Here is a 23,983-nt window from a genome sequence, read left to right on the forward strand (position 1 = left end):
TGAACAAAAGTACTGGGACATGTTGAATTCAGGTGTTTCTTTTCTAACAGGGGTCTGGGATACAAAACAATAATGACAAATGTCATAATATAGTTTTATATTGGGATAAATATCATTGCATTGCATTGGTTAGTTTGGTTTAAATTGTTATCTTTGCATCCAAAATCTCTCGGAGATGGTGTTTGCTTAATTTCTCTTAATGATATTTAAAAATCCATGAGTATGATTTTAAATGCTCTACCTCTACACTGAAATATTTTTGGTGCTCTGTAAATAATTTTCTACCACAACTAACCATCTACTTTCTTTACATCTCACTGAGGAAGAAAAATCTCCCATTGATCTTTAAGGAAATGTTGATGTTTATAAACTATATGGACAAAAATATTGGGACACATGTCTACAGCTGTAAGATGTCCTTTTCATGCCGATTTTAAATATAAATGTGAATAGTAATAATCAATATAATATCCATCACAGTATAAAACTATATTATCACATTTGTCATTATTTTGTATCCCAGACCCCTGTTAGAAAAGAAACACCTGAATTCAACAATTCCCTATAGTGCATGACATAGGCAATTAAGCTATGTGGTTAACAATATGTAGTATAAGATAGACTTCATCAACTTGAGTTAGACATGTTGTAATGAAGAATATCTCATTGTCTCCTTGTTTTTCATTTAAAGGACTTGTAAGTGATGGTGCTCACGTTAAAGGTAGTGCAGCGGAATATAAAATTCACCACGCTTCATGTTGAAAATGCCATAAATCAATCTAGGGACATTCACATTGGTACCATTTAGGATCCGCAAGGTTAGAGGGATAAGCTGCAGGTAGTTTCTAGAGGGCTTTCAGTCAGCAAGGAGAAGACAAGGCACATTAAACACATGATGCAGTTATAAACCTCCACTACACAGTGGCTCCAAGGCTGAAGAATATATAAATGCAACACTAAAACATAGTGTGCTGTGCACATTTAATACCCCTCAGCCAGAATGGACAGACAGAAAAAACAAAATGATTACAATACCCCTCTGGCTAGAGAGAGGTAAAAACTGAATGATGGAAAGAGTGGATTGTCCTACATAAAAAGGTTTCCAGCCGTACAACCTGGCGTGCTATGAGAAGTAAAAATCTGATCTTACACATCCTCAGCAGTTTGGTGTGGACTTTACAACAATTCTATTTAGGCAGGCAGAGCAAAATGAGTGCTTTAGTTCTCCTCTGGAAATGGAACTGCAGAAGGGCTGCACAGGAAGCATGTTTCTGAATGGAATGGTTACAGCAAATACTGAAACTCCAGTTAACAAGTTAATTAAAAATATTGTCAGCCTCCTAGCATATTTGCCTGTCATACACAAATAGACAAAAGTATTGGTACATGTTGAATTCTTTTCTTACAAGGGTCTGGGATACAAAACAATAATGACAAATGTCATAATATAGTTTTATATTGTCATAAATATCATTGCATTGGTTCGTTTGGTTTAAATTCACTTTGCTTCCAAAATGCCTCAGAGATGATTTTTACTTCTCTCAACATCGATTTTGTTTTTATATCCATGACCATAATTTTAATCTTCTACCTCTAAATTTCTAAAATATTTTTTGTGCTCTAAATAATAATTGATAATTTTCTACCACAACTATGGTAACCATCTACTTTCTACACATCTCAGTTAGGAAGAAAAACCTCCCATTAAACTTTAAAGAAATATTGATGTCTATAAACTACATGGACAAAAATATTAGGATACATCATGGCTACAGCTGTAAGATGTCCTGTTCATGCTGATTTGACATATAAATATGTCAATAATCAATGTTTATTACAACATAAAACTATATTATGACATTTGTCATTTGTCACAGACCCGTTAGAAAAGAAACACCTAAATTTTTACATGGAAGCCGTTCCTCTCTTACTTTGATAAAACATCTATAGAAAACATAACAGAATAGAACAGCTATAACACTCGTAATTAAGTGAATGTGGACCAGTGTGGGTGGGGGATGGGGGGATACTCCTTATATCTTTTTTTTTTTCAGTTTAAGTTTTTGTTTCTTGTTGGTTAGTTTTTGGAAAACTAGAAAATTGGACATGCCTATACCTGTGCTGAGAGGATATGTATACTGAAAATGTGTTCTAATAAAACGATTATTAAATAAAAAGAAACACCTGAATTCAATGTGTCCCAATACTTTTGTCCACTTGTGTATGAGTGAGGCAATTATGTGATGAGGCTAACAAAATTAGAAAATGCCTTAAAAGGATTCACATGGCAGTTCCAAATCAGGGCAGGCTTAACCAATTGCATCCTAAAGGTAGTCTCACATTCACTATCATCATGTACAAATTAACTGAACACACTTATCAACTTGTGTCACACTGAGGCACAAAATGCAGCAACAGTATCTGGGTGAAAAACTGGAGAAGTGAGTCTGTGACTACATATCTGCAAAAACAAGTCAAAGTTGGGATTTTGAGTGTGGACTTGCTGCTCTGAGGTTCTTCATGTAATGAGGAGGACCCTGAAAAGAGTAACATGCACATAGTTCTGCTAAAATAGTTGCAGAATGGCAGCATTATTCAACCAGAGTACATCCTATGAATCAGATGAGGTCAGAAGAAAAAATGAATAAGAATTTCTTTTAAAAATATCTTGTTAGAGTGAAAAACAAGGGTCATCTTTATTTTGCGCAATAAATATAGACTTTCTTACAGCGAAACAATTACATCGTACAATTATCATACAAACCAGAGTCTAGAGGAACACTGATGGGTCACAGTACCACCAGTTACTCCCAAAATGAAACCCAGAAACACAAAGGAAAGGAATGAGGGTGTGACTGAGGAGGGCTGCAGAAAACAGATCTGATTTTAAAGACACAGATGTCAGCCTGGAGTTGTAAAAGCTCAGGTACAAATGTAGGTGCATGATTTTAAAGTCATCTCCATAATATTGAGGATTTAGATCCAATATTAGAGAACTTCATTTTGTCCCTTAAATGTCAACAGTAGCTACACTGCAACAGACAAAATTAATGAATGCACACCCCTACAGGCACTGCACAAAGTACAGTGGATGGTAGTTTTTAGTGCTCTACTGCCCCCTAGCATCAAGAAAACTCCAGGACGTACTGTGAGGCATGTAAAAAAAACAACCAAAAAACAGAGAACTGAGGTGACTTAAACCAAAACCAATGTTGTAGAATAGAAAAGAGGCTGTGAAGCAGCACTACTCCACAGTGTTGATGAAGTCCCTCTGCTCCACACACCACCGGGTCTAGATTCACTCTCATTCAGCTCAACTGTTCAGGTACAGTTTGTTCTCTCCCTGGGCAACTTCTGTTTTGTGTGCTTCTTAACAGTTTTACAGGATCTGTTCTGTGCTAGACGCAGATATGTCTAGTAGTCTCCAGGCAGCGTGAGGGTTGAGCTCCTCCTGGTCTCGACATAGAGCCCACACATACATCATCCTGAGCACTTTGTCCTGGGGGAAGGAAACACATGGGCTGAACTATCAATGATTAAGTGTTTTCTTAATCACTTACAAACAAGGACAACAAATGTGAACAAAAGAGTACATGGTTCAACCTCTCAACCTTTGGCAATGCAAACAGACTAAGGTTTTAAAACTATTGTTGTGACACATCCAGAACAGTAATTAATTTCTATAACGTTACATGAATACATTCCATTACTTATATTTGATGAATTTGTTGATTATCCATTTTCCAGTGTCTTCAGCTCACAGATGACGACATAACTTCTATTTTTACCCCTCGGCCAAGGGTATTGTAATCATTTTGTTGTCTGTCTGTCCATTCAATGACATAGTTGCATTATCTGAAAAACGCATTGAGATATCTGCACCAAATTTATACTCGTGGATGCATCTTGGCATGGAGCAGAAGCCTATTGAAAATAGGTCACCTTGACCTACTTTGTCAAGGTCAAACAGCCTTGTGCAGTTATAATATCTGATTACTTTCAAATACAAATATGTATGTAATAAGTTTTACACAAAGAGAATCTAAATTATAGGGCAGTAACTTTCAACAGAATCTTACATTATATTTGGCTGAGGGGTTTTAAAAGTACGCAGCACATTATGTTCTACGATTGCAATTGTTTTTAGACATGCACAGACATAAAAGAACTAAATAAGTCAGATTAACCTACATACATGCAGGAAGATAGTGTATTGGGGACAAATCCAGGTGTGTTAGTCTGATTTATTATAATCAGATGACTGATAAAGCAGATCAGATTATACCGTTTACATGATCAATAATAATCTGATAACTCCGGAAATCAGATAATGATTGAAGTATTGGTGTGCATGTAAATGGGCTCAACAGGAAGTTTGATTCTACCATCACTATGTACGTACGAACTCTTTATTACAATGAACTGAGTACTCCCAGTTATTGTATTTTTATGGTTACGTAAACAGGCTCAGTGACTGGAGTGAATGTGTGTGAGTGTTACTTACAGGATCTCCTTCTATCACGTCTCCTTTGGTGTTTCGGATAACCATGACTAACTGAGCCTGGAAGGTGATTATCAGTACAGGCCCCTGGTCCATCATCTTCCCCATGGCCAGCTAAAGAGAATATGTGTACCGTTGAGTCACAAAACTGGATGTTTATTTGTTCAGCTCCAAGTATTACACAAGCATTTCATCAAAACTGGACAGCAGCGCTCCATGGGAAGTATTTACCTGCCTAATTTGTAAAGACTCTTTACACCCTATCGCTGGAGATTCAACTAAATACACGATAAATCAGTGGTTCTCAGCTGGTCTGGCTTCAGGACCCACTATCACCCTTCAATGACAAGCTGTGACCCAAATTAATAACAGTTAAACTTATAAAATACACTATATTGCCAAAAGTATTTGCTCACCTGCCTTGACTCTCATATGAATTTAAGTGACATCCCATTCCTAGTCTATGGGGTTCAATATGACGTCGGTCCACCCTTTGCGGCTATAACAGCTTCAACTCTTCTGGGAAGGCTGTCCACAAGGTTTAGGAGTGTGTTCATGGGAATTTTTGACCATTATTCCAAAAGCACAGTTGTGAGGTCACACACTGATGTTGGACGAGAAGGCCTGGCTCTCAGTCTCCGCTCTAATTCATCCCAAAGGTGTTCTATGGGGTTGAGGTCAGGACTCTGTGCAGGCCAGTCCAGTTCATCCACACCAGACTCTGTCATCCATGCCTTTATGGACCTTGCTTTGTGCACTGGTGCACAGTCATGTTGGAAGAGGAAGGGGCCAGCTCCAAACTGTTCCCACAAAGGTGGGAGCATGGAATTGTCCAAAATGTCTTGGTATGCTGAAGCATTCACAGTTCCTTTCACTAGAACTAAGGGGCCAAGCCCAGCTCCTGAAGAACAACCCCACGCCATAATCCCCCCTCCACCAAACTTTACACTTGACACAATGCGGTCCCACAAGTATCGTTCTCCTGGCGACCGCCAAACCCAGACCCGTCCATCAGATTGCCAGATGGAGAAGCGTGATTCATCACTCCAGAGAACGCGCCTCCACTGCTCTAGAGTCCAGTGGCAGCGTGCCTTACACCACTGCATCCGGCGCTTTGCATTGCACTTGGTGATGTATGGCTTGGATGCAGCTGCTCGGCCATGGAAACCCATTCCATGAAGCTCTCTGCGCACTGTTCTTGAGCTAATCTGAAGGCCACATGAAGTTTGGAGGTCTGTAGCAATTGACTCTGCAGAAAGTTGTCGACCTCTTCGCACTATGTGCCTCAACATCTGCTGACCCCTCTCCGTCAGTTTACGTGGCCTACCACTTCGTGGCTGAGTTGCTGTCGTTCCCAAACACTTCCACTTTCTTATAATACAGCTGACAGTTGACTGTGGAATATTTAGGAGCCAGGAAATTTCACGACTGGATTTGTTGCACAGGTGGCATCCTATCACAGTTCCACACTGGAATTCACTGAGCTCCTGAGAGCGACCCATTCTTTCACAAATGTTTGTAAAAGCAGTCTGCATACCTAGGTGCTTGATTTTATACACCTGTGGCCATGGAAGTGATTGGAACACCTGATTCTGATTATTTGGATGGGTGAGCAAATACCTTTGGCAATATAATGTATATTTAATAAAAAGGTGGTGTGTTTTGAATCTGATATAATACAGAATATCACAGTATGAAAACACAGAAGAAAAGGTTAATGACGAAACAAACTGACCAACAGGTGGTGATGCTACATATGGAAATATTCCCTTTGACACTAAATTAAGTACATTTTAACCAAAACTCAAATGTTCACTCAGTTAAAAATTAAAAGTGCATTCAGTCACTTATTGAAGAATTAAACACACCAAGGTTTTTATCCTCAATGTAGGTAAAACCATATTTGATGCAGTCATTGTCATACCTGAGTTTTGCCATGATATAAATAGAAACTTTTGGTTCTTCTTTTATGCTATCTGGTGTTAATTAGCATTACAGTGCATTACCGCCACCTACTGTTGGTGAGTGTGAATGGACGGTGCTTAGCTCCATAAAAAATAAAGCATAGGGTTGGTGTCTTAACATTAATTTTTGCCCAGACAAAGACCCACTGAAAATGGGTTTGTGACCCACTTTTGGGTCACGACCCACCACTTGAGAATCACTGCTCTAAACACATGTTCTTCACAGTGAGTATGGACTCACTCACATCAATATTGTCAATGTCCAGGATCTTGGAGTGGAACTGAAGTCCCATGGCCTTGGCTTGTTGGATAGGGTGGGCCAGCTGGCTGTACGTCTACACACCCCACACACAAGAGAAGACAACACAACATTACATACCCCACAGTCATTTACACAAATCTATCGGTCTAACTTAAGGTACAATATTTATACCAATACATGTGACAACACTATGGTTTATGACACAGTTGTCAAACATATGATCTGCAGACCAAAACTGGCCCCCAAAAAGGTTGAAATCTGGCCAAAGGGATGAATTTGTGAATGCAAAAATTACACAGAAGATATTAACAATCCGTGATGTTAAAATAAGTTTAGTTCTGGTTCCACATACAGACCAATATGATCTAAAGTGGATCAGAGAAAAAAAAAACTACATGAAGAATCCGAATCAGAAAGAAGTTTACATTTAGAAACTATCCTTTCATAAAAAATGTGAATAGCATGAACGAATATAAACCTGAAATGTCTTAAACACCATTTTAACACCACATTGTTGAACTTTCTGAAATCTTTGTTCATTTTTTTGCATGTTTTGTTCTTGATTTCACATTTCATTCTTCTAGTTTATTTGTTCATATTTGTTAATTTTATTTATTTTTTGTTCATTGTCTGCTCATGTTTCTCAAATTTTTGTCCATTTTTAACATTATAGTTTATTATGTTATAATGTTACTGGTCAGGCCCAGTTGAGATCATATTGGGCTGCAAATAACATGAACAAATATGAACCTGAAAGGTTTTAAGAGAAGTAAGTACAATTGTACCAATATTCTGCATGTTAGTACATGTTTTGTGCTTTTGTAGATCCACTGTGATCTGTAAGTCATAATGTACATGTGTAAATGATATTGTGAAAACTGCACCTATTTTTCTTAAGATATTTCAGGTTGATCATGTTATTCACATTTTTAAGGAAACTTTGTAGGCGTAAATATTTTCTAATGTAGTTTTACTTTTTTTACTGTTATTATTTTATTGGTCCAGCCTAGTTGAGATCATATGGCGCTGTATGTAGCACCTGAACTAAAATGAGTTTGACAGCCCTGGTTTATGAGAAGAATGAAAACTGTCTTTATTGTGAGCATTTCTCTGTGTGCATATTGCTGACATACCGCTTCATAACACCAGTCCTTCAGAACCTCTAGCTCTCCTCTAATCATGGCCTGCATGGACACACAAGAACATAACATTGGAAAAAAAGAAAAATAAGAGCAATATTTAAATATGTTCATACATACTACGGTTCAACGCAGACATAGTTCCGTTCAAACACACCTCCAGTATATTGGGAATAATATCCCTTTCACATTGCTTCAAGAAAGAATCTTTGTCAAAGGATGGGTCCACCTTCAAAATCTCTGTTAGTACCTCAGACATCTCAGTCTTAGAAAACAGCCCACCTAACAAAAAAGCACATATGGACAGATATGTGACAAAACAATCTCATCTTCATGGTCTGAAATGTTCTACAGGTACTAAATACACATTACATTTCTGTCCTTTTTGTTAGGGCTTAAAGTTCTGCTTGTAGACTTTTTGAGGCTTACGGTGTCTCACCTATGAGGTCAGTCATTTTATCTGTGACAGCGCGAGATGCTCTGATGAAGGCATTATCACTCTCATCATACTTCATCTTCATTTCGAAGAACCCTGCAGCATGACAGTAAAGACAACACAACAGATTAACCTCCCCAAAGAACATACTTTTAAAAAATAATTTAATTATAGACTTTTTTACATTTTCAAGAACAGACATAAGAAATGTCACAAAACAGAAAAAGAAAAAGAATCCACAATTGGACAGTCTGCAATCCCTTCCAATTCAGTTAATACTCAATAACATTCATAGTTGTTAAGACTAATACACAAGTAGTAAGCAGCAACTTTCATAGAATATTCTGCTAGTTCTAAATCCAGAGACAGAAGAGTAGACTTAATGTAAAGCAGTGGATGAATCTATGAACATCACAGGAAACAAGGATGAGTGTTGTTTAGCTTGAACAATGTCACATAACCTACAGTTAGAGCTGCAGCCTGTTCAGTCTGTTATACCTCGGTTTAATCCACCACTGGTGTGTGTGCTCATTCTGTTTGTTTGAAACCAGCTGAAGTCACTATAATATTGTTGTCTGTACAATAAAATAGACATTTACTCACAACACAAATAGGCAACATGTTATCAGCAGCCACTTATAAGCCACCATAAAACCTTTGTTTTACAACGATAAAATAGTAGCTGGTAATGACCAAAATATTCAAATAATTGCTGACTGCTTCTCAGTGAAAATCAAATAGTATATTTTGCCTGAAACATCCATCCATAATATATTTCACAATTATTACAATATCTTCAATCAGCGACAGACAGACAGACAGACAGATAGATATAGAGTGTGATTCAAGGGTGAATCATCAAACAATATACAAAAACACAGACAAGGACCATCCAGACATTACATACATATACTGTCAGTGTCGTCATTCAGGCTTATATGTGTGCAGTTACTCAGAATGTCACATAAAAAAAAAACCATATAAGTAAGTCAACAGGCACAATATAGGCTATTCAACTGACTACCCTTACTCATTTAGCAGCCTGATGGCAGAGGGAGTAAATAAGTTTAAATGAGCAAAAACAATTAAACTACTGTTGATTTAACCTGTGACCACCAATATTAATGCTGAATGTTGTAATGACCCCTTCACCTCTTTGACTGTGAGTTCTGCCCTGCACCTGTACTCCTGTTGCTCCCTGTTTCCCTACCACTATCACTAACCCCTCACCTCATTTGTGCTAGCTTCTCCTATCTGCCCCCAAGACCATGCACTGACCCCCAAAAGCTAGAAACATGTAGGACACTGGCATCCAAATTTGACATGTCAACCCCTATTTGACCATAAAAATGAAGGTCAGGGTTGAACTTGTCTAGAGGCTTTGCTAGTTGCACCTGAAGAGAGGAGAGCAAACCATTTGGTGAAGAGCAATCATCACATTGAGACTGATAGACAGATGCCACAGGGTACGACAATACCCTTGCAGCCAATGGCTGAGGGGTAAAACCTGGAGAAAGTTCTGAAGCAACATAGCTGTAGATTTATTGATATATACAACTATAACACTGGCAGATGTTTTGGCCTGTCAAAAAAGTATTATTCATTGCTTCCATTACCCTCACTTTTCCTTCACCAAATCAGCTTCGTAATATCAAATGTTGCAACCACCGAGGAGCTTCATCATTACATAAAGTTTGCAAAAGAATAATTTTATCATTCACATCTAGAAAGACCTTCCTAAATATGTATAGAAAGATGTACTGATGATTATTGAAGAGTGGAAATAAACAACCTATGGATTTATTTTATTCTTCACTCCAGTGTACTGCCAACGATGCAGAAAGAGGCAAAATTCAGCGAGATCAGGTGGTGCTTACTGTTGAAAACCATGTTGTTGTCTTTAAAGTCTTTCCACTGCTGGTACCACTTTGAGTCCTTATGGAGCACTACACCCATAGCTTCCCTTAAGGTCACATTAAGAAAACACAAGAAAATAAATTGTTATTCATATGTTAACAAAGATGTGAAAATGGCTGGGCTTGAGGAATATCTAAAGCCTTTCCCTTTTAATACGAGGGCAAAGCAGAAAGCACTCACGTACTCGTTGGCTTCGAACACCTTGCTACCATCCCCTGAAGCCTTAGAAGAAAACTCGGTCCTCTTCCTGAGCCTGGCAGGAGGTCGATATGGACCTGTGTGGCCGAGGTCACCGATCTCTTTCTTAACACTCTCCATGCCCTGAGAGCAGGCAAATGGGCAAAAACAAAGCAAATTAAGCCCTCCCTGACTTTTGACCAGTACAGTGAACAATGTAATCATTGGTAGTTGAATGTATTATTATTGTTGAAAATATATTTGAATAGTTTTATTATGTCTGTTTGAACTGTAAAAGGTAACTATTTTAAAACATAATGTGGCCGCACTTGAAAACCCTCGGCCTTTAGTCCACCCCAAAGTTTTTGCACATATGGACGGACAGATGATGAACTGATGACAATGCCGAGGGTCGAGGGTAAAAACAAGCAGCCAATAATACATTTTGCTTTTTTTGTTGCTGATTTGTTCTTTGTTCCACTGTTTTACTTAAACCTTGTACAGAGTAAAGGTCTTTACACACAAGGTGTTTTTTTGTAACATTAATTTGTACATCAACAAAAACAGTGGTGAATCTGTTCATATCTAGCCACATTTTCATTTGAAATATGACAGAAAAATTGTAAAAACACTGATATGAAGGACATATGGAGCATCGCCAAGCAACTAGAGCAACTAGACTAATGAGGAGTTTCTGTAATGTTAACATAAGAACTAAACTCAGCCTGTTTACTGACCCATAGGAGCAGAAAACACTGAACCAAACTGGAGACATGCTACATGTTTTGTCCATTACACTGGTCAACAATGATATTGCTATTGGGATTGATTTTAGCGAAATTCCAACTGCAGAGAAAGATTATATGAACAGTTACACAGGTGTTACATACTAAATACACAATTTCATAATGTGGTATTGGTGGATTAATCCCTTTTTAAATAACATAAAGTATTTTATTTCTCACCCAAAGAAACAGCCCCAAATTTAATGAAAGCAACTCTGACCTTTAATGTTGTCAATATCTTAGTGATGGCCATAATTACAACTGACAACTCTAGTTCTATTGGTCTGTCTAAGACGTCATACCTTGGTGATCTAGTAATCTCAATAAAGTTGTTCATCTTATGTACACTGCTTTTATCAAGTAGCAGCAAACACTGCATAAAATGTAATATCTGTGCATGGTCCACCTGCAGAAGCCACTCCCAGACTTGGTGGGGAACTGGTGTATCATTAGAAATTAGTAAAGTTGTCTCAACTATCCTGGCAATTTTTGTCACATACAGTATGAAACAAACATACACCTAAAGACCAACACAAGAACTTGAGCATAAAAATAAGGACTGCTTACAAGGGTGCTTCTATTTGAATATAACTGGTGATTACTTTTTGATCCCTCAGTGGGAAATTGTCACAGTCCACAAGTGAAAGAAAAAGAGTGGGAATACTTTTAAGCAAACCTGATCGGCTCTGCAATTTAGGTCTTAGCATAACTCAAAATGTTGACATGCTGAAATAATTCTGATCTCAGATTTGGAATGAGCATGTCTGATTGGGTGAAGATCAGATGTTTTTTCTCAATAAGCAGACATTAGGATTTTTTGTTGTCCAGTGTTATTATGGCTGAAGACAAAACTGCAAATCCATATGAACATTTTGCTAATAAGTGTCACCAACTGTCCCAAATTTGCATTTTAGCTAGAATAAAAGATTTTGATGTGTATTTTGCATATTTATGTCATTAACTTGTCACATCCTTTGTATGTAAGGACCTTGACACTTAAAATCTTACTCTTCTCAACTCTAATACTTCTCCTATGCCAACATACAGGTACATTTCAAAAAATTAGAATATCATGAAAAAGTTAAATATTTTTGGTCATTCGTTTCAGAAGATGAAACCCATGTATTATATTGACTCATTAGACATAGCGTGAAATATTTCAAGCCTTATTTCTTGAAATTTTGATGATTATGGCTTACAGATAATGAAAACCCAAAATTCAGTCTCTCAGAAAATTAGAATATTGCATAAAATTAAAAAAAAAAAAGGAATATTTTAAACAGAAATGTCAGGCTTCTGAAAAGTGTTCATTTCTATGTTCTCAAGACTTAGTTGGGCCTCCTTTTACATGAATTACTGCATCACTGTGGTGTGGCATGGAGGCGATAAGCCTGTGGCACTGCTCAGGTGGAATGAAAGCCCAGGTTATTTTGATAGCAGCCTTCAGGTCATCTGCATTGTTGGGTCTGGTGTCTCATCTTCCGCTTGACAATACTCCATAGATTCTCTATGGGTTTCAAGTCAGGTGAATTTTCTGGCCAATCACGCAGCCCAAATCATCACTGACTATGGAAACTTCACACTGGACTTCACGCAACGTGGATTCTGTGCCTCTCCACTCTTCCTACAGACTCTGGGACCTTGATTTCCAAATGATATGCAAAATGGACTTTCATCTGAAAAGAGGACTTTGGACTTTCCACAGTCAGTGATGACTTGGACTGCCGTGACATCTGCTGGTGTTGGTCTACTGTGTTCTCTGAAGTCCACAGTCAATGCAGCCATCTACCAGGACATTTTAGAACACTTCATGCTTCCTTCTGCTGACAAACTTTATGGAGATGCTGATTTCATTTTCCTGCAGGACTTGGCATCTGCCCACACTGCCAAAGGTACCAAAAGCTGGTTCAATGACCATTATGTTACTGTGCTCGATTGACGAGAAAACTCACCTGACTTGAACCCTATAAAGAATCTATGGAGTATTGTAAAGAGGAAGATGAGAGACAACAGATCCAACAATGCAGATGATCTGAAGGCTTCCATTCCACCTGAGCAGTGCCACAGGCTGATCGCCTCTATGCCACGCCGCATTGATGCAATAATTCATGCAGAAGGAGGCCCAACCAAGTATTGAGTACATAGAAATGAACATACTTTTCAGAAACCTGACATTTATGTTTAAAATGTCCTTTTTTTAACTGATTTTATGCAATATTCTAATTTTCTGTGACAGAATTTGGGGTTTTCATTATCTGTAAGCCATAAACATCAAAATTTCAAGAAATAAAGCTTGAAATACTCCACTCTATCTCTAATGAGTCTATATAGTATATGGGTTTCACTTTCTGAAATGAGTGGCAAAAAATGTGAAACTTTTCATGATATTCTAATTTTTTGAGATCTATCTGTATGTGTTGTTTCTTTTTATTTGAATCCACACCTGTGATATTGCTTTGAATGCACTTGTCTTCCCCAACATCTCCCCACTTTTGGAGACTGTCTCTGCTGAGCTCTTCGCTGTTTTAGCAGCCTCTTCCACTCCCTCTTTGATTTTCTTTCCAATTTCTGTTCGAGTGACCTCCTCGAGCCCCTGTCAACACAAACATATTAGTATTGAATAGGTGAACGATGCAGAAAAAAGGTCAGTACCTAGTAGGTAAGGTAGTACCTAGTATTACCATCAAGGGAAATAGTTTTATAATCAAGTAACATCTACCTCTTTAACTGTCTCTGAGAGGTTCCCCAACTTCTTTTTAAGTACTTCAGATGTCTTCACTGTTTCAGACTCTATGGTTTTCTACAAAGGAAGCAGAGAGCAGTAGATGCATTGATAAGGATATGATTGATAATTTTAATCAGCAGATATTCTGTGTGTGGCTAATACTAACATATTTTCTTCGAGCTTGTTTCAGTGCGTCCGACTCCTCAAGTTTTTTGGCCTCTTCCCGAAACTTCTTGATGTTTTCTTTCATTTCCTTGTTTTTATTTAGTTCCTGCTTTATGTTGTCCAAAAACTCCCCCAGGAAACCTTTTCTGCCACCTCCTCTCTCACCCGACAAATACCTTCTTTGCAAAAAGGGTGACTGAGGCACCTTCATGAAAAACAACATTAATGTTAGGTTTCTTGCCAAGAGGGAGAATATTATTGCTCATCATCCACATAAGCTAAGAGGCTACAGGTACAGACTTAATGATAGGTTATTCAACTTAAGGTGAAAACAACACGAAACGGACTAACACCCTTCAAAGAGACCTCCAGTTGATGTTTTTATGGTTTTGGTAAATGTATCTGTTAAAGGAAAATAAAGCAATGTCCCATGAATGATAGTGAGATCCGGACTCCGACACGCAGGCTGGGGACATGAACAGGTATAAACACAACAATAACACAACTTCTTTTATCTGTACCTGGAAAGGGCTTGTGAGAGATCCACATATCCTGAAGACGTTGTGTCTGTTGTGAAGTAGCAGGTAGGAGGGGAATGCTACTAAGCCTCTTCTTACACATAGCTAGAGAAAAGTACAGCATTTCAGACAAATCATTGAACTAAAAACAAACGGCAAACAGCACCTGGTTTTGTGCATCACAAAGACACACTTACGTTGAGTTCAGTCGAAGTGTAATGCAAAATCTTGTGCACTGATATGTTTAAGAGGCCTAAACACTGCTCTTTGTAATGTCTGATACGCCATGAAATATTTTTCAGACCTTGTTAGTCACATTTTGTGCTCCGTGAGTTCAAACACCGGCTACAAAAAAGCTAATTGTGCTAGCAGCGTAGTTCATAATAACGTTACAGCTACGGACCTCGGGAAACACCGTAAAATACAAAAATGAAAAACACAATTATAGTTACCCGCTTTTATTGTATTTGCCAGGACCGATAGTTATTCAAAAACACCACTAACTCACCTTATAACACTGACACATGGGGGCCGCCATCTTGAATGTAGTGCCAATGACCTTCTTCCGGTGGTGACCTTACGTGTCAAAGAGGGAGGACTTAAACACTCACTCGCGATAACTCATGCATATATGATTTACGATCATTACACTACTCACTGGAGGACACATACTATTCACAAATATCCAAATTGTTACAACTCACACTCATTAAAGGCATGACTTGCTCAAAGACGTTGTGGCAGTGTGCAGAACTTAATTTCCCAGTGCAGTATTTAAAACAATGAAAAGCCACCCAGCGATTTCAAATACTGATATTTATTTATCAAAACACCTTGTAGAACAAAGGCAATGAAAGGTGAAGCATGACAGAAAATAAAGTTTAAAATTTGGTCTCTACAAAAGTAAAATTCAACTAAAACACTTATACCAATTTCTAACTAAAATAACATGTTCATTGTTTTAAAGATCTAAGCCAACTAAATGAACCTGACTATGTTAGAGGGCAATTCAGATGATACAGAGCGCTTCAACAAGGACAAAGTCAGGTGGTAGACAGACAAATAACTTATGCATTTCTGTCAATTCTAACATCGATCTCCCTTCCATTTAGCCGGTACCCATTCATGGTCCGGCAGGCACGTTCAGCAGTGTCAGGGTTGTCGAAGCGAACCACCCCACAGCCCTTTGACTTGCCATTCTCCATCTTTATGTCAGCATACTGGACAACACCTGCAAAGACATAAGAACCAATGTTATAAGTCATTAATCAAAACATTTAATGGCAATAAACACTTTTGCCATTTAATTTGTCATTTATCCGGACCCCTACCACATGTATTGAAGGTATCCTTCAGCATCTTCCATGTGAAATCAAAGGGCAGCTGAAAAAGAAAAAATGCATTCAAAATTGTATATTATTGATCATTAGTTATATATTATTATTAGTTAATTCCCAACAAAGATAAAGTAATTACATTTCTGACAAAGATCTGGCATCCTTTCCTGGCATTGCCCCCAGCTCCAGGCCCTCCAGCTCCGGCTCCTCCAAAGGAGTTACCACCAAATCCACGATCCATATCAGTAGAACGATCAAACTGACCTCCAACACCTCCAGATCCCATACGATCCATACCAGAGCTCATTCGGTCGATGCCACCAGAGGAGAACCGGTCAAGGCCTCCAGTAGATCCCATGCGGTCAAAGCTGCTACCCATTCTGTCAAGACTGGTGTTGCCCATGCGATCCATGCCCATTGGAGAACCAAAGTCCAGGCCAGAGCCCATGCGATCCAATCCAGATGGGCCTAAACGGTCAAAACCCGCTGGGCCAAGGCGGTCCATGCTGGAGCCCATACGATCCAGGCTGGGTCCTAGCCTGTCCATGCTGGGCCCCAGCCGGTCCATCCCCGAGCCCATCCGGTCAAACCCAGAACCCAGTCTGTCCAGGTCAGACACACGATCCATCCTGTCCATACCCATACGATCCATGCCACCCATGCGATCCATGCTGGATCCCAGGCGGTCCATTCCGGAGTTCATGCGATCCATTCCCATGGAATTTCCTGTCAAGATTAACAAAACAAAATGAGGAATAATAATAATAATTAAAAAAAAACATGCCAGCAAGCTTGAGGTGTAATAAGGATCATTTTCTTTTAGGCATCATCAGAAGAACCAGAGGAATGAACAAAATCCTGAAAATACTAACCCATTCCTCTGTCAAAGGAGTCTCCAAAATTATTGCGAGACATGCCCATTTCATTTCGACCAAACTCCCTGTCAAAAGCACCACCAATCCCACGGTCCATCTCTGACAACGCAAGAGATGAAACCATTAGAAACATCCAGCAAAACGTGAAAAGGTCCACGTTCGCTTCGGAGGACTTGACATGTCTCCTTACCGTTCATTCTGCCCATCCCTGAGGAACCAAAGCGATCCATGTTGTTCATCCCGCCAAAGTTGTCCATTCCTAGGAAAAACGAAAGCTACTGGTCAGAGGCTACAAGTATGAAAATCTCACTATAAACAGCAGCCCAGGCAGAAATGAATCCTAAAATACAACTACAATTTCAGTAAGCCATCTGAGAATTTCTGTTTGGACATACCTCCTCCCATGCGACCTCCCATGTTGCCGAAGCCCATTCCATCCATTCCTACAAATAAGACCATTTAGTCACTGGTTTCATTGATTTAGTGGTTACAATTAAGAAAACACTTAAGTTAGTTACCTCCAGGGCCCATGTTGCCCATTCCTCCTCCTCCACCACCACCACCCCCTCTGTTAAGCTGTGCAGCATCAATGGGCTGGCCACCAGGCCCAAGGCCCAAACCAACACCACTCAGGCCACCTGGGAAGATAAAATGGGCACCATATTAAATCTGATCTGCAAATAATGAAAAAAGGCCCACATGGCTGCTGGCAATCACCTTTAGATAAAGCCAACATATTTTTATAGAACAACTTATTTCTAATATTGACATTTAGATCAGCCAAAGAATAAATGCTATGAGTACATGTTGAAGATTCACAAATGCTGTGTTTCCACTAGGTGGTACCGGCTCGACTCAGCCTGATTATGGTACCAGGTACTATTCCTGCAGACCGTTTCCATTACAGGATACAACCAACTTTAAAGTAACTGGTCGTAATAGCGCGTAACTTCCACAACGTCATCTTCAATGCGACACAGCTGATGGTAAAAATTAAAAAACGGAAGAGAAGAACAACACAATACATACACACAGTGGAGGATGTCGAATGGAGGATATTTCATTTGTCATTTTGTGGGCTGTTATCATGGACTAGCATACCGGTATATTTACTGTAAACATCCAAATCTGGTTTTCTTTTGTTTTTTTTAATGGCAAGTTGCACACTGATGACGCAGAGACAACTCTCTGACCAATCAGTGGTCTGCAGTGTTTACATGTAACATTTTAGTATCTCTTCACCTGTTTTGGAACCTCAGCCAGGCCAGTACTAAAAAACCATACCGGGTACCAGATTCCAGGTTTTTTACATAATGGAAACGCACAAAGGCAGTGTCAAGTCTGTACCACAAAATGGAAACGCTGCAAAAGGCTACTACCACGTTAATTTTTAACAAATGTTATTTATTCTACTGGAAACAGTAACATGTATCCTTACGAGGAAGAGCAGCAGCTCTATCAGGGGGTCCCATGTCTTTAGGGAGAGATTTCTCATCCTGAAACACATTAAGAGTAACACTTGCATTAAGACAAACCTTTAGCATAATAGTGTGATCCACAGTAAACATTTGGGCAACATACCAGTTTGACATGCATGACCCTGTTGAACAACAGCTGCCCATTGAACATAGCTGTGAAATCATTAAGGAAATCATACCAGAGAAAACCCATTTCAAAAAATCATACCGAATCAGCATTCTGAGCACAACATGGCAGAAATCAACACCACACAGTAAACACTGTTCATTAAGGATACAGACAGCTTGGACGGCCTCAATGGGCATATCAAATGTTACTGTGCCCATCCCTCTGCTCTTCCCATCTTTGTCTTCCAGAATGTCAGTCCTCACTACCATGCCTGCCATGGAAAACACCTCTTTCAGCTTCTTCCAGCCCACTTTGTAGTCGAGCTGTGGACACAAGAAAATGAGAAATGACACTTATCCATGACATGCTTCAGTGTTATTTGTTTCTTGTCTGTATTGGAAGCAGTGTGTACTGTTAATTACAATAAAAACATGCACTGATGGGAACTGAATTGCATTTACTGCCTCTGTTTTTTCTAATAAAACTACATCAGTGGGAGATTTCTCAAGTCTTACATTAGCCACAAAAACAGTACTGCCGATCCTGCCAGCCTGCAGGCCATGAATTATCTCATTGGGGATGTTGGGGTTGTTCATTAGGCTGGGAGGGATGTTAACCATGGGGCCATTTGGTCCAGGTCCCATTCGATCCATGTTCATACGATCCATGTTCATACGATCCATGTTCATACGATCCATTCTACCCATACCCCCCATTCCTCCGTGCCCTGCTGGGGGGCCTCCACCTCCTTGTGCCTTGTTGATTTCCCTCTGAGCAATAACACCATCAGGATCCTAACAGACAGGCATCAAAATATGAACCAGGCAAATGCAGAAGCTTAAAAGTTTACATTGTGGCCAATACTAATAGTATTTTTTTCCTCCATTTGGCATGGCCTACCTCTTTCACTTTTAGTGGCCGTCCATTCAGGCTGTGCTTGTTGACCTTCTCCACTGCTTTCTTCATTAGCTCTTCAGTCCTAAACTCAACAACACTAAAGAAAGACATGTACATCGTGTGAAAGTACTTGTACATACTTGTAAGTAGGGCTGCACGATTTTGACCAAAAATAAAATCCCGATTTTTTTTACTCTAACATCACACCTCTTACAGTGGCATCCCTACTGAGGGTCCATCACAGATTTAAGGTCTGTGGTCATTACACAGACTTGTGTGAAAGACCGCTCTCACAGTTAGGAGGAGCCCACAGTAGGCGGAAGGCGCGCGGTCCTAAAGCACGAGAGAGATGGAATTGATTTGATAATTTCCCTATTTTAAAAATCATCCCAATTAAAATAAAAACGATTTTGATTTAAAATTGATCAATCATGCAGCCCTACTTGTAAGTGTCCTTTCAGTAACAGTAAGAGCATTTCAGCAGCACTAGAGACAATACTGTAAAATGATAAATTCAAAGACATTACTTACGCACAACCCTTGGTTGATTGAAGAATCAAAGGAGAAGGCCGCACCAGAGATTTAAGGGAAAACAATCCAATTAGTAAAGCAATGTTAACATTTCAAATAAATGATCAAATGTTCTGAAAGTAGTTTAGAGAAAAGCAGAGCAAAAATAGAGAATGACATGCACATTCAAAACTTCACCATCAACACATCTACATCCTTGGCCACAACTGTGCTTCCAAATAACATTACAAAATTAGACTCCATTCTACCCAGTCACTAACACAATGCAGGCCAAGTTTAGTTTATTACAGAATACTTTTCCAACATCAAAAGCAGAAAATCCATAGTGAGATAGGATTCCCCACAACTAAGATATTGGAATTGTATGGTCCAGTAAAGCAATTCTACAGAACAAGTTATATTTAACAACCTTCTAACAGCTTTAAAAACCACCTCTTGCTATAACCTCTTTAGTTCATAAGGTACAAATCCAGCAACCAAAAGGGACATGTCAGCTACTGCAATCCCAAAGGATTGGCTACAGAGGAAGCTGAAGTCCTGGTATAAGACCATCAACTCTCAGTATGACCTCAAGTCAGTGCCACAGATGACACCAAATAGAACATGCCTCCAGCGTGCCACCATCTCAATCACTCCACCAGATATCTGAACAATTCCCAACAATGAAAAAAAGAAACCAAATCTGACAAACACAGGTTTGTCTAGGATTATTCATTTTTTTTTTATTTATATGTATTTTCACTTACCCTTGATTTGCCTTCTGCGTCCATTAAGTGTTCCACGTATGTTACCTCACCCACTACAAATCAGATTCCAGAGACGACACACACCAAGGGGAGAGAAGCCGAGAGAACAATGGGGGTTTAGAGCAGAACACAAGTAGGACGGCCGCTGACAGTGAGCTCAGACTGCCAGTCCCGAGCCTTCCCTCAGCACCTCAGCAGCACAATATGGTACAGGTCTACAAAAAGCAAGCTTCTGTCTTTAAGAAAAAACATAGGGACTTCTTAGCCTGTCCTTGTTGGAAGTCTCCCAAAGCACCAAAAGCAATAGACTGAGAACAACTGTTGAAATGGCCTTCAGCCTTCCTATTTGGATGATGCTGTAAAAACCACCTTCCACTTGAAGATAGTTGACCATCAGCAAGTCAAAGTCGTTCAATGCCTCAGCCCATTTCATTGCAAACATATTTAAACTTTAGAAAATGTCACCATAATTACACCTCAGGCTACTACATCAGTGCATTCACCCATCAGCTGAGCCTAAGAGGAGACGTACAACTAGAAACTGACCCTAATATTATGGACAGCAAGATCTTAGGAGACAAAAACTTCTACAAACTTTCTGAGTGGACCTGTTCCTGAGATGCACAATATCAGAATTTTGATCAGCGTCGACCACAGCCACGCCTTTGTTCCAGATCATGTAGTATTCAACGAATGGACATCAGTAACCAAACCTCTGAAGACAAGGACAATGCATAAGAAGTTGCTTCATTTTGTAGACCTGTACCCCAAAGAAATCACCAACGCACATCTGTGTTAGGCACAACAGGGAGATCTGCTGAGAAAACAATTGTCAAGGTCAAACCTAAAAAAGAAAATGCAATGTAACTCCACAAATAACAGTTGTCATAAAAACAAAGACCAGGCACACCTCCATAATAAGTGTTCCAATCCTTTTTAACAAATGCTTTAACTTAAAGCAAAGGCCAATTTAAAGCGTTTCTTCTGGTAACGCTTTCTAATTGCTCATAACTACTACACATAAATGAAGGAACATTAGGCGACACCTACTTTAGAACAAAGCTGCTTCAGCACAAATGATTTCATTCACCTCCAAAATTTTGACTAATTTGATAATTATGAAAAGCTCTACTCTTGCTGATAAAGACACATTGTAACTGAGAACAAGTTGCTTCTGGTCTTTTAGGCCAACAAATATCACTACAGCTTACTAATGTACATTTTAATGCATTTCTTTGGGGGAAAAAATCTCATTAGACCTCTTGTGCTTTCAAGCCACCGAATGTTTGTGGACCAACTTTACACATGTAAAAATCACGATTTCACAAAAACCACAAACGTTTAGATAACCCTTACGGAAACTGGGCTTCTGCCTAACATCCAGGTTCACAGCGGTTGTGCACTGTCTGCAGCACCTCATGAGCTGACCAATAAGAGGAGCCTCTTCCAGAACTTTTATTCTAAATGTATTCCATACCAGATCACAAGCTTCATTCATTCAGGACATTTCCAAAAACCCTTCAAACTGCAGTAGTCAAACAAAATGACCATTATTACTGCATTCTTTCTTGTGTCCAAATCTGTCGTGTCCAAACAACCTTACCTTTTTCTTTCATTAAATCTTTGAGAGCTTGCCATTTCACATCGTATGGGATGTTGCTGACAAATACACGGTATCTTTTGTTCACATTCCCATAGGGTTCGAAGCGGCCGCCTCCACCTCTCTTCTGGGGCCTTTCCTTCCTGCTTAAATTAGGTTCATGCTTGGCTTTCCCATTAACTTCCCTACGAAAACACATTAAACAGACGATTTCAATACCACAAAAAAACATGATTAAAACTTGACCTAAACATCGACATTTGATGATACGTTTTGAACCTAATGATGTGCGTCGTACTGAAGTTTGCGCCCAACACGGCCGCATGGCAAAGCCGCTATTATAAAGCTGCCCTGTGTTGCACAACTAGAACTGTAAATCCATTTTAAAATCTGTAACATACCTGCAATCTGATCGAGACAAACTATACAAAAAATATTCCTCGGGTATTTCATTTTAACGGTTAATTATCCGAGTTAAATACATTGCTAACATCACGCTCCTCGTTTTGCGTAAAATGGCTGCACAGAGCCTGCTTTACCTTATTAGCTATTCATGGTTCATACGCTGCATACCAATGTAAATGTTTGCACAAGTTAAGTTAAACACGTGGTAAATACAGTCAACACAGCCATTTTTATCAGAATATAATTGTCGTTAAGGTTTAACGCTGGCGAAATGTACTATTTTAAGCCAACTGCAACTGACTATCTAGCTAGTATGTGCTAACAAAGAGCCCGTGCTGAATGTACCTACCCCTGCTGCTGAGGAGCGGCTGCTGCGGCGGCGGCAGCTGGACAGCATTTTCCGTTGCGTTTTCAGTCTGTTCGTTGGACATTTTTAATTAGCTTGAAGTTAATGTTAAGTAAACAGAGTGTTTCTGTTGATATCAAAATTTAAGCCAGGAAAACCAAATAGCGAGCGAAGCGGAAAAGTAGTCGTTACGCACACAATCGCAGTTCACCGAAATGGCGAACAACCCAATCCGCCTGCTGAGGAAGACCGGAAGAGAAGAATTTAAATCAACCAACCTACATCCGGTTTTTTATAAAATAAAACTCCTCTCGGAACAAGAATGATTTTAGAATATGCCCTACAGCCGGTGAAACATTGAACAGTTTATAAATAAGAAAATTATTTTTTGAAATATGTGTTTTACAAAAGCTCTTACACCGATACCTCCTTTAATCTTTTAAAAAATGGCGCCGCATAAGTTCGACACTTTTACCTAAGTAAAGAAGTTGAGTCTTACAAACAAGATAAAATCAGTTTTTCCTCAAATTTATTCATCGTTTTCTATCCTTGCAAACTGTTCCCTGCAAAGATATAAAAACGACATCAGTGTGGATTGCTTTTTTTGTAATTAATCAGAAGAAAACTTAAATCATCTGTTTTGGTCCTGTCCCTCCTCAAGTGTTTTCTGACAAGATGACTGTTTTTTTACTTGTCAGAATATTGATTCTGATTTTTCTCTTATTTATGCAAAAATATTGTTAGATATTTTCTCATATCCTGCTACCAAATCAGATTAATATTACATCAGCAATTTGATACTCTTTTCAGCAAAATATCATATTCACAATCCAAATTCTCCAATCACAAACCTTCTTTTTTAATCTTTAAAATTGATCTGAAACAATATACTTCAAGTATTCAATATTCGGAAAATAAAAAAGCTATCAAAACCACTGATCTATGTAACACTTATAATCTCTACGCAAACTGATGTATTATTTCTGCCTGTATGTTTTGTCCCTTGCTAGGGTTCTGTTTTGTTCATGTTGTTATATTAATATTGCACTGTATTCTTTATGTTTCCATTG

The 23,983-nt window shown here is 39.0% G+C and overlaps 2 protein-coding genes across 6 annotated transcripts; both read right to left on the minus strand.

Annotated features, from left to right (window-relative positions):
* Positions 1-2,670: 2,670 nt before the first annotated feature.
* timm44 (translocase of inner mitochondrial membrane 44 homolog (yeast)) lies at positions 2,671-15,164 on the minus strand. The gene is made up of 13 exons (XM_030132112.1): positions 15,098-15,164; positions 14,593-14,694; positions 14,073-14,276; positions 13,901-13,981; positions 13,625-13,774; positions 10,404-10,540; positions 10,180-10,265; positions 8,306-8,398; positions 8,024-8,148; positions 7,861-7,911; positions 6,711-6,800; positions 4,505-4,615; positions 2,671-3,499 (listed from the first exon to the last, which is right to left on the minus strand). The coding sequence occupies exons 1-13, from the start codon at positions 15,125-15,127 to the stop codon at positions 3,380-3,382; spliced, it is 1,380 nt and encodes a 459-aa protein (XP_029987972.1). The 5' UTR covers positions 15,128-15,164; the 3' UTR covers positions 2,671-3,379.
* A 222-nt stretch (positions 15,165-15,386) lies between these two features.
* hnrnpm (heterogeneous nuclear ribonucleoprotein M) lies at positions 15,387-23,164 on the minus strand. Of its 5 annotated transcripts, XM_030132084.1 has the most exons (17): positions 22,917-23,163; positions 22,166-22,347; positions 20,563-20,615; positions 19,817-19,824; positions 19,289-19,382; positions 19,087-19,182; positions 18,904-19,056; positions 18,558-18,711; positions 18,383-18,432; positions 18,240-18,297; positions 17,320-17,439; positions 17,196-17,244; positions 16,992-17,062; positions 16,799-16,900; positions 16,066-16,652; positions 15,921-15,972; positions 15,657-15,820 (listed from the first exon to the last, which is right to left on the minus strand). In XM_030132084.1, the coding sequence occupies exons 2-17, from the start codon at positions 22,176-22,178 to the stop codon at positions 15,657-15,659; spliced, it is 1,824 nt and encodes a 607-aa protein (XP_029987944.1). In that variant the 5' UTR covers positions 22,179-22,347; positions 22,917-23,163. The 5 variants fall into 5 exon arrangements, with proteins under 5 accessions (XP_029987947.1, XP_029987946.1, XP_029987944.1 ...); XM_030132087.1 differs by having other exon boundaries at positions 15,387-15,820; positions 16,992-17,060; positions 17,197-17,244; positions 18,904-19,182; positions 22,940-23,163; XM_030132083.1 differs by having other exon boundaries at positions 16,992-17,060; positions 17,197-17,244; positions 18,904-19,182.
* Positions 23,165-23,983: the final 819 nt, after the last annotated feature.

This window comes from Sphaeramia orbicularis, chromosome 4 (assembly GCF_902148855.1).
Source record: "Sphaeramia orbicularis chromosome 4, fSphaOr1.1, whole genome shotgun sequence".
In the NCBI taxonomy this organism is placed as follows: Eukaryota; Metazoa; Chordata; class Actinopteri; order Kurtiformes; family Apogonidae; genus Sphaeramia; species Sphaeramia orbicularis.

Excerpts from the sequence above, each read along its gene's own strand:
- hnrnpm (XM_030132087.1), bottom strand. The coding sequence starts at position 22,998 with ATGTCCAACGAACAGACTGAAAACGCAACGGAAAATGCTGTCCAGCTG. Across the intron at positions 20,616-22,165 it reads AGATTTAATGAAAGAAAAAG|TGGGTGAGGTAACATACGTG; the intron begins GTAAGGTTGTTT and ends TCTGATTTGTAG. Across the intron at positions 17,245-17,319 it reads GGGCAACATGGGCCCTGGAG|GAATGGATGGAATGGGCTTC; the intron begins GTAACTAACTTA and ends TCTTATTTGTAG.
- timm44 (XM_030132112.1), bottom strand. The coding sequence starts at position 15,127 with ATGGCGGCCCCCATGTGTCAGTGTTATAAG. Across the intron at positions 7,912-8,023 it reads TTATTCCCAATATACTGGAG|GCCATGATTAGAGGAGAGCT; the intron begins GTGTGTTTGAAC and ends GTGTCCATGCAG. Across the intron at positions 4,616-6,710 it reads TGGACATTGACAATATTGAT|CTGGCCATGGGGAAGATGAT; the intron begins GTGAGTGAGTCC and ends TATTCTCTTTAG.